Consider the following 16018-nt stretch of genomic DNA (forward strand, 5'->3'; position numbering starts at 1 on the left):
GGGCAGTGGGTAGATTTCAGGAACGTACCAGGAAGTGGTTGATCTTGAGGAACGTGTCAACAAAATCGCAGTTACGTGGGGAACAGAATTTTCCATTGTTGTTTGGGGGCAAAATGAAGCGGACCCTTGAGGAGGCTGGTTGACTGCTCAGGCAGCGGGTCCCAGGGAGGTTTTACCTTGGTGTGGTCACCCCAGTCTGGGATCTGGTACTCAGCTTTACAAGTTCAGGAACTCAGCTCTGCTCATGTTCAGAGATATTAGCTAGCCAGCGTCTCAGGAACAGACTCCCTTATTCTCACCAGAGGCCAGTGAATAACCCAGCATGTGACTACGAGAACACTCACATTATTTATCTGGTATATTTCCTCCCTAGTAATAGAGAAGTGGGGAGGTGAAATTAGTAATCAGAGGTTGCTTGGTGATTGCAGAATCAGACCAGAGGCAGAGAGAGCCGGAAGATTATTTTGTCTCGGCCTTGGTGAGGCCGAGTCCAGCATCCCTATTCAGAGCAGAGTACACGCATCCTCCCTAACAGATTCAGCTGGATGCCCACTATGAACCCCGCATCGGGAATACAGAGATGCAGGTGTTACGGCCCGTCAGTTGCTCACCATCTAGTAGGGGTGTGAGTTGACTGCCCTTACTGTACCTCCCAGTTGGTAGGAGACTCCCTTTCCCCCGGACCCACCAGATCCTCCTTTTTCTGCGTTTCCAGCTGAGTCTTCATGTCACTTTGTTGGCCCAGAGTTTAGCTGTTGTCAGGAACCGCTTATCCTCTTTTTGGCCTTTGTAAAATGATTTTTGTAGGTTTCCTGGTTTAAGATGCATGGGCCCCACAAATACAATGAATCTGTGCTCTTATCAAATGTGCTATCAAAATTTATCATGCCCTAGTGATGTTTAAAGGATACTCTGAGCTACCTGAAACAAGTATTCATTAGTAGAATGAGAAGTAATTCCACCAAGATTAGTTTTATAAGTAGTTTTCTTTTATCCTTTTACATTTTGCAGGTGAGCTTCAATCCCCAGGATAACACTCAGGTCTGTGTCACTGGCAATGGGATGTTTAAGCTTCTCCGCTTTGCCGAGGGCACCCTGAAGCAAACCAATTTTCAGAGGGGAGAACCCCAAAACTATCTAGCCCACACGTGGGTGTCTGAAGACAAGATCATTGTCGGCACAGATACAGGCAGGCTCTTCCTCTTTGAATCTGGAGATCAACGCTGGGAGACAAGTATAATGGTCAAGGAGCCCACCAGCGAGACCAGGAACCTGGAGGTGATCCGGGAATCGGAGAGGTAATGGCGCCCCTCTGGGCTGGTGCTCTTGTGAAAATATGTTCATCATACCAATAGCGTTGTGCCAAAAACGGGATTCTTTAAAAGTCTCTCAGAACCCCTCCACCTTCAAGTCAACTCTTTTCATTTTCCCTCTGCCTTTCGCATGTTCATCTATATTCAAGCACAAATTGGACAGTTGTGGCCACAGCCTACAACAGTTCTTTTGTTTACATGCATTTTATAAGCCTTTTAGCACAACTAGTCTTCAAAACTCCAGATCTTTTAAAATGTATTTTCTAATAGCTGCCTAATTTATTGATTCAATTACATAAATGGCCACCGAGCTCTTGCCGTGTGCAGGGCACCTTGCTAGATGCTGGGGACATGTGTCCTCAAAGACTTTGCAGTTTGGAAGGAGCCAGCAGACCAACAAAGAAGCTCAGGGAAGTGTTATTGGTGTAAATATGACAAAAGAATATGAGGTAAAGTGGGGGCTCAGGTCAATTTTACCTCTACTTCAGGCAATAATGGTCATCTCTCACACGTATTGAAATATACCGTTGTATCACTAGACTCTGCTTCAAGCACTTTGTGTGTATTCTTACTTGAGTCTTACCCCATATAGTACATATTATCATGCCCATTTTATAGAACAGGACACTGAGGCTCAAATAGGCTAAGTGACTCACCCAAGATCATGGCCCTGTCTGCCTGGCTCTGGAGCCTGAGCCCTCAACACATGGCATTTTAACGTTTATTTATTTTTGGGACAGAGAGAGACAGAGCATGAACTGGGGAGGGAGGGGCAGAGAGAGAGGGAGACACAGAATCAGAAACAGGCTCCAGGCTCTGAGCCATCAGCCCAGAGCCCGACGCGGGGCTCGAACTCGCGGACCGCGAGATCATGACCTGGCTGAAGTCGGACGCTTAACCGACTGCGCCACCCAGGCGCCCCAACACATGGCATTTTATAGATTCTTCTTCCTCGGTAACTTTCAGTCTGTCATTTCTCACCATCCCCCCACACCCATGACACCTCCTTTTTCTCTCACGATTCTCTTAAGAGCTTCCTAGTAAGTCCCTCTGCCCTCCAGTTTGCCATGTTCCTAATCCTGCAGTGAGTCCAGTGCTCTAAGAATAAAACCCAGGGGCACCTGGGTGGCTCAGTTGGTTAAGTGTCCAACTCTTGGTTTCGGCTCAGGTCATGATCTCATGGTTCGTGAGTTCGTGCTTAGGATTCTCTCTCTCCTCCTCTCTCTGCCCGTCCTCAGCTCATGTGCTCTGTCTCTGTCTCTCTCAAAAATAAATAAATAAACTTGAAACAAAATAGAATAAAACCCAGACTCCTGAACCTGGCCCACCATCTTCTTTCCATCTGGAGCATCAGCTTCTGCCTCTGTCTACCACACACATCTTGCGCACTCTTACTTCTGAGTTTGGTCATGTGTAGGTCCACCTACCCCACTCCTCCGGACACACTCACATACCCACGTACTCCTGTTTGTTCTTCAGACCAGCTGGGAGTTCTCGGCTTCTGCTCATCTCAGGTGGGTGCACCTCTCCTTAACTGTCCTCAGAAAGTCCTGCTTCCATCCCACCCAGCTGCCACCTAATGGTCCTTAGCACTTGCCCCTAGACTCTAAGCTTCAAGGGACAGGAACTGTGTCAGTCTTACTTACCATTGTTTCATAGGGTTGTTGACTATATATATATATATAATTCCAGTATAATTCCAATAAATATTTGTTATGTGGAAGAAAGGAGGGAAGAAAGGAAGGGAGGAAGGGAGGGAGGCAAGATTCAAATCTCAGGCCTTCCACTTACTAGTCGTGTGATCCTAGAAAACTCGGTGAGCCACTTTTTCCTAAACAAAAGAGGGATAATAATGCTAGCAACAACCACAACAATAATGGTGACCACACAGGGTGGTGAGACTACCAACTAAATGTATAACCTTCCAGTCTTTCTCTGGACTTTGTATAGCAGGCCAAAGGGTGGCGTTTGGGCCTGGGGAACAGAATTGCAATGGGCGATTTCTCCCGCACCCAACGACAGCCCTTCGTTCTCATCCCTAGCTGAACTCCTCTCCCTGGGATTGCCTGTAAACTTTACATGCTGTTTTCTTTTTCTAGCCTGATCGAATTTCCGCCAATCAGTTCCCCGGTCCCTTCCTACGAGCAGGTCATGATGGCCAGTAACAACAGCCAGCTGGCCATGCCCCAGGTGTTCGCCATTGCAGCCTATTCAAAGGGATTCGCCTGTGCCGCTGGGCCGGGGAGAGTTCTCCTGTTTGAGAAGATGGAAGAGAAGGATATTTACCGGGAGAGCAGGGAAATCCGGGTAAGGAGGGGAGAAGTGGGGTCCCCCTGGCACGTGTCGTCCAGCAGCAGAGCACTGACAGGGAGTTTGGTGGAAGGAGAGGCCTGTAGCACTGAGTGGAAATGGGGACTCGAGCCATTTGTCCTGAGGGAAGTTTGGGGATGGAGCAGACAGAATAGGGGTTAACATTGGGAGGATCTGGATTTGAATTCTGGCAGAGAACTTTGGCAAGTTATATTTGCACTTTGAAGCTTAGCGTTCCCGTAAAAATGGTGTTAGGATATATATTGATATTTAACGTCAAGCACACACTGTCTGGCACCTTGAAAGCATTCGGTAAATGTTTGTGGAATAAGTGATACAAAGTGCTGTGGAGAGAGATCGTCTGCGGTTGGGGAAGAACCAGGAAGGCTCTCGGCAGCGTGTGGTGGCAATCTTTGAGGAGGGGTCCTAGAGGAGGGGTAACAGTTGACAGGAGGGAACAGGTTAGGAGTTGCACGTGGAAGGAACAGGTGGAACAAAGGCACTGCGGAGGGGGGAGCAGGTGGTTTGTCTGGGAGATACTCTGCTCCCCAATGGAGACGAGCTGAAAATCACTTGAAAGGGAAAGCCAGGAGCTGAGGCTGTTGAAAGATCTCGAATGCCAGCCCGAGGAGCGTGTGTGTAATCCCACAGCCAGCCTGTTTCTGAGCGGAGAAGCATGACACTTAAGAAAAGCAATCTGCCTGCCGTGGGGATGGGGCGGGGGATCCGGAGGCCCTGGACGTGAGGCAGCTACACGCACTCTGAATGAGCCAGGCTTGACTCTGCCCTTATTGGCTGAGTAACTTGAGATGAGTTGCTGAATCCAACAAAACCTCTATTTCTTCTCTGAGAAAGTAGCCCCTCGCCCTCCTGGTTATCAGAAGGATGACACAACACCTGTGTAAGTCACGTGTGAAATGCTTGGTGCCCAGTAAGTGATAGCCGTTATTATCTCCACGATGAAGAATCAGGCTTTGCTACTGAAGCCAAGAAGTGGTGAGATGTCACCGCAGTGAATAGCAGGGAAAATGGGAAGGGAGAGAGCCTTTGCAGAGGTTAAGCCTATAGAACTTGCCCTGAGTAGATGTGGGTGACCAGAGGTAAGGAGCTCGTAGAGATGCCGCCTTGGCCTTGAGACTGGCTGTCTGGGGAAAGATGCCACAGGTAGGAAAGTTGGGGGTAAGAGCAAGGTGAGCGGGAACCAAGGGGAACTTTTAATTTAAAAAAAAATGTTTTGTTAATTTTAATTTTTTAAAAAAAATTTTAATTTTTAACAATTCTTTGTTCCGTTTGTTTATTCATTTAATAAATATGTATTGAGGGTTTACTATGTGCCAGGCTCTGTGCTAGGGGCTGGGGATGCAGGAGGGGAAGCACACACACTACGAGCCTGTCCTTAGAACAAACAGATGTGAACAGATTGTCACATGGGGCTCAACACTGTGAAGAAGATAAAGCCAGGAGAAGGACAGGGAGCGAGAGGGGGTTCTGTTCTCTAGAGAGTGGGGGTTCTGTTCTCTAGAGAGTGGCTCGGGGAGGCCTCGCTGAGGAAGTTGATGTTTGACCAGACACTGGAATAAAGCGAATCCGTTGGAAATGTGGTTTTAGACTTTGGGAGTGGGATCGATGTACACACACACACACACACACACACACACAGTGCTTAGCTTGTGTCTGGCACAGAGTTGATGCTTTATTTTTACTGTTTCAAAGAATTTATCATTGTGATTATTTTCACTACTGTTGCTTTCACCGAAACCCTCATTTTGGACAAAATCACTGACAGAACAAAAAAAGGAGGACTGAGGACAAACCTTACATTTCCTAATTTAGAGTCTGAGACAGAACGAGAGCCCAGCAGAGGACACTGAGATGTGGTGGTCATTCACTCACCCGTCTAACAAATGGCTGTCTCATACCTGCCACGGGCCAGGCTCCAGGCCTGGTGCCTGAGCTAGAGGCGTCGGCCACGGCCACTTCCCCCAAGGACCCCACCACCTCCGGAGGAGAGCAGCAAGGCCACACTTACTCTTTCGCTGAGCTCTGCTGTGCACTAGACGCTGCCGAGCGCTGGCACACAGCAGCGGGACGCAGGCAAGGCCCTCGGTCTGTAGGCTCCCAATCTGCTTACGCAGTGTGATGAATGTGGCGGCAGACGGACGCTCCCTGGTGAGCACACTGAGATGATATTAGGGCTCACCCAACCCCGGGCGGGATGGGGCGGGACTTTCCTCTCTCCCAGAGCCCTCAGTGTGCTGGCAGAGCAGGGGGAGTTGACGGCGGGAAGGAGTCAGGGGTATACGGGGGAAGACACAACTCCAGGCCACGGGAGGGAAACATGAGAGCTCGGTGTCCTGGGCCCCCCAGAGGCAGGTGCTGCCATCACCGCTACAGGATCTAGGAAAGCCCAGAAGATGAGGACTGAGCAGGGGCCTCTGGCATTTCTAAGGTTGAGGACATTTCAGTACATGACAGTGGAAGGAATGAAGAACCGAGTGGACGTGGTATGGGCGGTCCAGCCTTTCGAGAAGTTTGATGGTTAGCAGGTGAAGAGCAGTGGTGGGGAAAGGAAATCTAAGGTGAGGTCTGCTTGGCAACTCCAGGCCCTCTCAGAGGCTGCTGGGAGGGCTGCCGTGTGACCCCTTGTCTTTTCTCTGCCCTGTCACCCACCCCACGTGGAAGAGGGGCTGTCACCTTCCCCTCCACTGCCCCAGAGTGCACACTGGCATGCTTGACGAGGTGGCACCCGCACTGGGCTTCTGACAGGTGGGCGGGAGCGGGATTTAAACTAACACTTGTTTTCGGAGGGGATCTCAAATTCCAATGTAGAGACTGATCCTTTTTACGGCTGCCGCTGTCTCTCAGCCACTAATCACTTAAGGGTGAATACAAATCCCACAGAAACAGAGGTGACTCAAGCCCTCCCTTGTCCACATCTGAGGGGGATCCTTGGCCGCATGCCGGTCTGGGTATCTGTAAGCTGAAAGTATCTGCGAGGACTCCGGAAGCCCAAGGACACGCGGACAACGTGGGAACATGACTGACGGTTGTGTTGCATCTTGGGCAGATTCCGACGGACCCACAGAGCAATGAGCGGAGTCAGCCGGACAAACAGGACATCCTCTGCATGTGCTTCAGCCCCTCAGAGGAAACCCTGGTCGTCAGCACCAGCAAGAACCAACTGTACAGCATCACCATGTCCCTGACGGAGATTAGCAAGGTGAGTCTTTCCCAGCACCGCTTCCTTCCGGCCCAGGGACCGCCTACCACGTGGGCAGGTTTGAATCCAGACTTTCTGAGCAGGGGCTCATTTAGCCCCTTCCTAAGAGCAGAAGAAACTCGAATCTTGGGGCACCTGGGTGGCTCAGTCAATTGAGCGGCCGACTTCGGCTTAGGCCGTGATCTTGCAATTTGTGAGGTCGAGCCCTGCATCAGGCTCTGTGCTGACAGCTCAGAGCCTGGAGCCTGCTTCGGATTCTGTGTCTCCCTCTCTCTCTGCCCCTTCCCTGCTCACACTCTGGGTCGGTCTCTCTCTCTCTCTCTGTCTCTAAAATAAATAAAAATTAAAAAAAAATTTTTTTGGAAAAAGAAGAACCTCGAACCTTAAGGTGCCCCGTAGAAGCACTCGGCTACTCTCAGTGGGGTTGCAACTGCTGCGGCCCCTTTCGAGGACCCCTTGGCGTTGGCTGTCAAGTCTAAATTGTACATATCCTTTAACCCTGCCATTATACTTCAGAGAATTCCTCATACTGCTGCACGTGCCACTCCACCTGCTCATGTGCACAAACATGCATGTGTATGAAGAAGTTGATTGTTTCTTTTTTGTTTTTAAGTAACAAAACTAGCATTAATACACTGCAGATACTGCAACAAAAAAGCACCGTAAAGATAAAGAGGGTCACTTTGTACTTCTAAAAGGGTCACTTCATCAAGAGGATATTATGGTTTTAAACTTTATGCACTTGATAGCATGCATTCAAAATATATAAAGCAAAATTTGACAGAACAATGAGGAAAATAGACCATCAATAATCATAGGAGGAGATTTTAACATATCTTTCTTGGTAATGGTGGGTTTTTTTTAAATAACAGTTTTATTGAGTATTGATTGGTATTTAGTCACATGCCCTGCAATTCACATATTTACAGTGTACAATTCAGTGGTCTTGAACGTGCTCACAGAGTTGTTGCAACCATTACCACGGTCAGTTTTAGAACATTTTCATTGCTTCGGGTTCTTTTTGTTTGTCCCTGTGGATTTGAATTATCATCTGAAGTCACTTCCTTAGCCCGATACGTATTTGCTCCCGCCCACCATCTTTGTGCTATTATTGGCAAATACACTTCCATGAGCCCAATGATGCATAATATGCATATTTTTTATATAGTTGCTTTCTCAATAAGGTGAAAGAAAAGTGGGGATGAGATATGTATTTATATTTTTTATAATGTCGTAATACATTTACTGGTATTCTTTGTGTTTTTTGGTGGATTCAAATTACTGTCTGGGGTCACTTACTTCAACCTGAAGAATCTCCTTCAGTATTACATGGCAGGCAGGTCTGTGAGCAACAAACTCTTTATTCTTGTTAGGAATTTATTATTATTATTATTATTATTATTATTATTATTTTAATATTTATTTTTGACAGAGAGACAGAGCATGCATGGGGGAGGGGCAGGGAGAGGGAGACACAGAATCTAAAACAGGCTTCAGGCTCTGAGCTGTCAGCATAGAGCCCGACGCAGGGCTCGAACTCATAGACAGCGGGATCACGACCTGAGCCAAAATTGGATGCTCAACTGACTGAGGCACCCAGGCGCCCCATTGTTAGGAATATTTTTATGTTTCATTTTTAAGAGACAGCTTTGCTGGATATAGAATTTTTTTTTTAAGTTTATTTATTGGGTGGCTCAGTTGGTTAAGCATCTGACTTTGGCTCAAGTCATAATCTCACAGTTCATGAGTTTGAGTCCTGCATCGGGTGAGCACAGCGCTGCCTCTCTGTCTCTGTTTCTCTCTCTCTCCCCCCTCATGGGATTCTCTCTCACTCTCACTCTCTCCCTCCCTCTCTCTCTCTGCCCCTCACTCACTTATGCCCTCTCTCAAAAAAAATAAAGTGTATTTATTTTGAGAGAGACAGAAGCAGTGTGAGTGGGGGAGGAGCAGAGAGAGAAGGAGAGAGAGAGAGAATCCCAAGCATGCTCTGCATTGCAGAGCCCAACGCAGGACTCAGACTTACGAACTGTGAGATCATGACCTGAGCCAAAACCAAGAGTCGGATGCTTAACCAGCTGAACCATCCAGGAGCCCCTGGATATACAATTCTTGATCGACAGTTTTTTCTTTGAGTATTTTGAACATGTTATCCCACTCCCTCTTGGCTTTTATTATTTTTGGTGAGAAATCTGCTGTCACCTTGTTGGACTTCCTTGTAACTGATCAATCGTCTTCCACTTGCTGCTTTCAAGGTTTTTTCTTTGTCTTCAGTTTTCAATATTTTTACTATCATGTGTCTGTGGATCTCTTTGTGTTTCAGCTTCATGGATGTGTGCATCAATACTTTCCAATAAATGTGGGGAATTTTGTCCATTATTTATTCAAATATTTTTTTCTGCTCCTTTCTGTCTCTCTCCTCTCCTCCTGGTACTCCCACTGTACATGTGTTGGTGTGTTTAGTGGAGTCCCACATTTACCTGCGGTTCTGTTCATTTTTCTGTTTTCCATATTGCATAATCTTTCTTGATCTGCCTTTAACTTCACTGATTCTTTCTTCCGCTCGTTCAGATCTGCTTTTGAGTGCCTCTAGTGTATTTTTCGTTTCTGCTATTGTACTTTTTACCTACAGAATTTGCTTTTTTTTTAAACAATGATCTCTATTTGATGTGACATTGTAATCAAAAGTTTCTTTCCTTCTTTAATCATGGTTTTCTTTAGTTCTTTGAACAGATCTGTAATAGCCACTGTGAAGTCGTCATCCATTAAATCCAATACCTGGCCACTCTCACAGGCAATGTCTGTTGCCTATGCACAGCAAAATGCAAATTAAAACAAGTCTGAGATGCCTCTTTTTTTTTTTCCAGTGACACTTTTCCTTGCTTTAATATTTTTGTCTTTTTCTGCTTTTGAAATGAGCTTTCAATTACAAAATACCAAACCCCTTAAAAATGCCAGCCATCGGCACACCGTGGAGAAGCCCCCAAGTAAGGATAGATAGTAGTGGCAGTTGGCAAGAGGTGGGAAGTGATTGAAGCAGTGGTTGCAGATGTTCACAGGAAGCTAAAACTATCCAGCAGGTTGTGTCTTAATGTTAACACAGGTTAAACTAGTCACTACCTTGGTGGGTGGCCTCAGTGTTTGGGTTCAGGTTCTACACAGCGGTCCAATTTCTTCCAGTTAAGAGTTCTTGGCTTGCACCAATCACAGGGTGGCCAGAGGGCACAGGACCAGTCTATTCATTTTTCAAAATGCTGCCATAGGCCTGCTACATGTGTTGAGAGACTTCAGGAGCCCTACCCTTCAGCGACTGTGTGTAATTTGGGTTTCCTGTCTGGACATGTAGCTCAGCCAAAATCCAGAGGCCATTTGTGAGTTTCAGGGATTGGTACAGAATGTCTTCCAAGAGGAATGTACTCTTGGCATTAGTACAGACATTGTTGTTTTGCGATTTGCTGGAAAGTCTCAGCATTTAAGTGACAATCCTTAATCTGAAACTGAAGTTCATTTTCGCTGGGACCATCCTTTCCTTCACAAGGAATACCTGGTGCTCCATTTTGCCATCTTCTACAAAAAGCACCGTTGAGTGGGACGTAGCAGCTGAAGTGGCCTCAGGGCAACGTACTGCATGTCTGGCTCCCCAGACAGCAGAGACAGGTGGAGGGGCCACCTTCTACTACTTACTACATTGTAGTAGTCAGAGTCGTTGGGTAACAACTCTAGAAACTTCCTTAGGACTTTTACCGCTGAAAGCACCACCGCTGAGTTGGCGTGAGATTGCCGGGGAGTTACACGTTCCCAGATGTTCTGAGCCTCCCGGCCATCTTTAGGGTTGTAATTAGGGAGTTCAAGATGAAAATCTGGCCCAGTCAGTGCACTCATTTGGGGCCATCAGCCGCTTATTAATGTTCTGTGGGTTCAGATCGAGTAAGTTGCCATTTAGGTGAGATTCGCTGATTTCAGAAAATGCTGCTACAGCATTAGCCACCACCATTGGATGTAAATCTGCAATGAGATCCCACAGAGTATCCAGAAATCCCTGATCTTCCACCATTTGGGCATCGATCTCATGGAATTTTGCCACACAGACTGCCGCTGTCTTCCTAACGTAGGGATCTTCATCCTCCAAGTACTTGCAGAGCAATTCTGTCATCTTGTCCACCCGGATGCACCCCTGGCCCTGCCTGCCAAGGCCTGAATTAGAGAATTGGGATCCTCACAGTCCTTCACAAAGCTATGGACAGCCATGATGGCCACGTCTGGCTGACTCTTGGTGAGGTTCATCAAATAGAGATACGCAAGCTTCTTTAACTTCAGATGGTCAGTGTGCGTGTAGTTTCTTACATCTGGAAAGAGAGAACTGACATCCTGCCCCCTGGTCATGGCAGCAATCGCTTTCTGCCCAGCCTCCTTCCTCTTTTTCTTTCTTTTCATTGTTGAGTTCAGCCTCTAATTCAAAGATTGCTCCTTTTTTATTGATTGTGAAGTCGCGTGGAGTCAGTTGTGGTTTGGGATCTTTAATGTGCACCAGAGGCAAGGCTGGGGGCGCCAGCAGCCCAGAGAGCCTGGCCTGAGCAGTGGTATAATTGTTTCCTGCACGTCATGACTGAGATGCTTCTTTATGAAAATTTTTTAATGACATTAACCAAAATTAGAAAGTCAGATATCTCTCGGGGGCGCCTGGGTGGCGCAGTCGGTTAAGCGTCCGACTTCAGCCAGGTCACGATCTCACGGTCCGGGAGTTCGAGCCCCGCATCGGGCTCTGGGCTGATGGCTCAGAGCCTGGAGCCTGTTTCCGATTCTGTGTCTCCCTCTCTCTCTCTGCCCCTCCCCCGTTCATGCTCTGTCTCTCTCTGTCCCAAAAATAAATAAATGTTGAAAAAAATTAAAAAAAAAAAAAAAAAAGAAAGTCAGATATCACCCGAAATTTCTGAGAGCAAAAGAGAATGGGAATCCTTATGGGATGGTGAGGGGATGTAAACTGGTATAGACATTCTAGAGAGCAGTCTGATAGTTCCTGGTCAAATAGAGAATGCATATATCTTGTTACCCAGTGGTCTGCTCCTGGATGCATACCAGGAATTACATCACGCCAGTCCATTAGAGAGTACATACAAAGACGTTCGCCTTTGTGTTCGTAGCAATGGAGAGTCGAAGACAGCCCAGCTGTCCGTCCCCAAAGAGCTGGATGCATACCACAGAATACCAAATCTCTGGTAGAAGCAATAATTATATACATGACAACATAGATGGTTGAGAGAAAAAAGTAAAACTGAAGAATGTAGTCTGAAGGATGGTGCCATGTATAGAAATATCCAAGAACATGGGGGCGCCTGGGTGGCTCAGTCAGTTGAGTGTCCGACTTCAGCTCAGGTCATGATCTCCCGTTTGGTGGGTTTGAGTCCCGCATCGGGCTCTGTGCTGACAGCTCAGAGCCTGGAGCCTGCTTCTGATTCTGTGTCTCTTCTCTCTGCCCTTCCCCCACTCATGCTCTGTCTCTGTCTCTCAAAAATAAAGAAACGTTAAGAAAAAAAAAAATTCCAAGGACACAAATGAGACACATTAATTGGTGCCTTTGATAAGGGAGGAACAAGAGTGAAAATTAAAAGAGGAAGGGAATGAAATATAAAATAAAAATTGGCCGTACGTGAATTATGACAGTCTGTAACTCTGCGCCTGAGCTACAGAATGAAGAAAGTAAAGATACAAAATCAAGGAAATATGAGGCAAGGTCATCAGACAAGTTTTGGGGCTGGGAGAAAGAGGAAGAGAGTCTGAAGGCCTGGAAAGAGAATAAATGGCATGAAATCAGTACCTTGGAGATTCAGAAAGTGAACTTACTGAAAAACACGGAGTTATCGGTCCGTTGGAGGCTTGTGGTCATGAATTTCAAGTGAAATCGGTAAGCCTGCTTGTCTGATTCTCCATCATCGTACAACTTCTTAGGCAGAAGTGCAGAGAAAGGACGAAAGAGGATTACTGTTGTGTTTAAGGTAAGAGAGGTGTGAGTGTATTCAAAAGCTGATGGGAATGTGCCAGTAGAGACAGGGAGGTTGAAGATAATTGGAGAAAGAAAGGGTAAGGGATGGAGAAGGGGAATACTCTGTCCTGCCCCCCACCCCAGCACAGCACAGCACAGCACCTTTTCTTCCGAGATAGTAGGGAAGGTTGAGTGGATGCAGCTGAGTTTATAAGTGAGCGAGGGCCAGAATTTGAGGGAATCCCCATCTCAGCCTTTGGTTTGCTGGTGAACGGGCCTAAAATGCATGCACCTAATTGAATTTCCCAGCCATCACTCCTCATTCAGGTGTCCCAGGTATAAGGCCTCCGAAAACAGAACAATGTGAAGCCTGTACAACCAGTGTCACAGGAAGCATCTCCGTGTGAAATCATTCACCCCAGCTCTCTCTGCTGCTGGTGGCGGAATGACGCCATTTCTCTGGAGAGAAGTCTGGCAGGGCCTCTGAAGGTCTTTAGAGTCGTTCATGCCATTTCCCCCAGTATTCCCCTTCTAGAAACGTACCTGTTGCCTCCGTCCCAGCCTATTGATAGTGATGCTCTTGGCTAGGAATGCCCGCGGCACTTTGCCCAGGCCCATATTACTCATAGCAACCCCCCAGACGTTTCTCCCACCACGGCCAGAGTTGTGGCTGGACCGGACCTTTTCCTTCTTAGGATCATTGCAGGAGGCACTTCACAAAACACCAGGGAACTTAGGGGAACAGATTTGTTACTCACATGCTCTGGAGGGTACGGAGCACACATGAGGGCTGCACAGCAAGGTCATGGGGAGAGAAAGGGCATGGGCTTTGCCTTTACTGGAGTGTGGGGGGTGGGATGTCTAGGATTTTGTGGGTTTGCTCTTTATTGGCTAATTTAAAACCTAAGAGCACAGGAAGGAAGAAGTGGGATCACTCAAGCAGCCAGTTATCCATATTATCCAGGGCATTCTGAGTAAGGGACTAATGTGGGCAGCAGGGTGGGCAGCCTCATTCCTCATCCGGTTGTTTTGCTAGTAACTGTGTCACACAGCTGGCACTATGTTTCTTTAAGATGGATGTCTTTTTGGGGCGCCTGGGTGATTCAGTCGGTTGAGCGTCCAACTTCAGCTCAGGTCACGATCTCACGGTCCATGAGTTCGAGCCCCGCGTCGGGCTCTGGGCTGATGGCTCAGAGCCTGGAGCCTGCTTCCGATTCTGTGTCTCCCTCTCTCTCTGCCCCTCCCCCGTTCATGCTCTGTCTCTCTCTGTCTCAAAAAATAAATAAATGTTAAAAAAAATTAAAAAAAAAAAAGATGGATGTCTTTTGAAACAGATGCGTCCGCATTCAAAAGCTTCGTGTTGGACACTTCCACTGAAGGAGCTAAGGAAGTCATCAGAGAGGTACAAAGACTTAACCCACAAGGATGGTTAGTCTAATGTTATTCCTAAATAACAAATGATGGAATCCACTGAAATGTTCCCATAGTAGAGGAATGACTACATTAAATTCTGGTATAGCTATAGAACAAAGTTCTGAGGCGCCTGGGTGCCTCGGTCACTTAAGCATCTGACTTTGGCTCAGGTCATGATCTCACAGTTCGTGAGCTCAAGCCCCGCTTCGGGTGAACCCCGCTTCTCTCTCCCCCATCTCCTATCTATCCCTCATGGGATTCTCTGTCTCTCTCTCTCTCCACCCTCCCTCATTTGTGCCATCTCGCTCTCAAAAAAAAAAAAAATCCTTAAAAAAATTTTTTAATTGCCATTTTTTGTCATTTTAAATTGCTTTTTAAAATAATAGCAGCATTGGAAAATATGCATAATGTTAAAGCAGTCTTCCCACGGCCATTATCTGTGCACCCAGGCTAACTAACATTCGTAGGTGGTAATGGAGCTGAAGTATACAGCCAGCCCTTTGCTTACTCTGCCAGATCTCACTCTGTGTGATTTCTCCAGGGGGAGCCTGCTCACTTCGAGTATCTGATGTACCCCTTGCACTCCGCAGCCATCACCGGGCTAGCCACGTGCATCCGCAAACCCTTCATTGCCACCTGCTCTCTGGATCGATCCGTTCGCATCTGGAATTATGAATCAAAGTAAGGATGAAAGGCTTCGCGACTGCAGCGTGCAGGATCCCAGTTGTTACATTTGTTCATGTAAATTATTTTAATTAGAGAGTCTTAAAATGTAATTACTTGAAGCTCTCGGTTGGAAAAGGTGTTTTGTTTTGTTTTTTTAATCAAGTCTGTCAACTTACCTGTTTCTCTTCCCTTTTTGCTCGCGCTCAGGCTAGAACATGGCTTTGTGTTTTATTAAGTGCTTCACCACACACCAGACACCATGCTAGACAATGGGGACATAAAGATAACACTCCGCCTTCTTAAATAATCTCCTGTGTTCTTCCAGTTTTCCTCTCTCCCTTCAGATGTACTTTTCGTCACATGGGACTCTCCAGACCACTACATCTCTCTCCTCATCACTGCCCCCGACCATCCTTAACTCCCTAGTGACTTTTTCTCCCTGACATGGATTCCCTGAGGATCCCCAGCCTAGAGTGGCCCCCCACTGTAATTTCTCTGTCCTTTGTGTATAGCCACTGGGTTGCCGAAAAGAAACCGTGTGGTCCTTCCAACTCGGGGGATCCAAATGGAGCTGTGCCTTCAGCATCGCTAGAGAACTCGTTGATCGCTTTCCCTATTTCCCATACTCATTGCCGGACACTCTCCTCAAATAACCAAAACCTGGGGAAAAGAGGAACCAAAATTTCAAGCGACAAAGTATCTCCTAGGCTATGATAGAAATATGTGCCAGATACAATGGAGGGCTCAAGGGAGTTTCTTAGAATTCCATACTCTTTTTCACAGCACTCTGGAGCTATTTAAGGAATACCAGGAAGAGGCTTATACAATCAGCCTTCATCCATCGGGGCACTTTGTTGTCGTAGGATTTGCTGACAAACTACGCCTTATGAATCTACTCATTGATGATATACGTTCTTTCAAAGAATATTCTGTCAGAGGATGCAGAGAGGTAAGATGCTGGAGATAAAGGTTCAGTTTCTTGGAAAACTGGGGGTTGAAGTATCAAGAACTAACACACTCTGGCAAAGTGGGACCAAAGTCTGCTTAGAGAACATCGGTGGCTTTAAAAGAAGAAAAGGCAAGAGATCGGGTTCTCCTCTCCCCAAACTTCTTGAGCAT

The 16018-nt window shown here is 46.9% G+C and overlaps 1 protein-coding gene across 2 annotated transcripts in view; it reads left to right on the plus strand.

The window, feature by feature from the left end:
• CFAP57 (cilia and flagella associated protein 57) overlaps positions 1-16018 on the plus strand; it is an 80362-nt gene that overhangs the window by 6001 nt on the left and 58343 nt on the right. For both annotated transcript variants that reach the window (XM_043574639.1, XM_043574641.1), the window contains exons 4-8: positions 1012-1298; positions 3413-3620; positions 6691-6843; positions 14775-14914; positions 15683-15848. In XM_043574639.1, coding sequence (XP_043430574.1) covers positions 1012-1298; positions 3413-3620; positions 6691-6843; positions 14775-14914; positions 15683-15848 — 954 coding nt within the window. The remainder of the gene's footprint in view (positions 1-1011; positions 1299-3412; positions 3621-6690; positions 6844-14774; positions 14915-15682; positions 15849-16018) is intronic.

Source organism: Prionailurus bengalensis, chromosome C1 (assembly GCF_016509475.1).
Source record: "Prionailurus bengalensis isolate Pbe53 chromosome C1, Fcat_Pben_1.1_paternal_pri, whole genome shotgun sequence".
Classification (NCBI taxonomy): domain Eukaryota; kingdom Metazoa; phylum Chordata; class Mammalia; order Carnivora; family Felidae; genus Prionailurus; species Prionailurus bengalensis.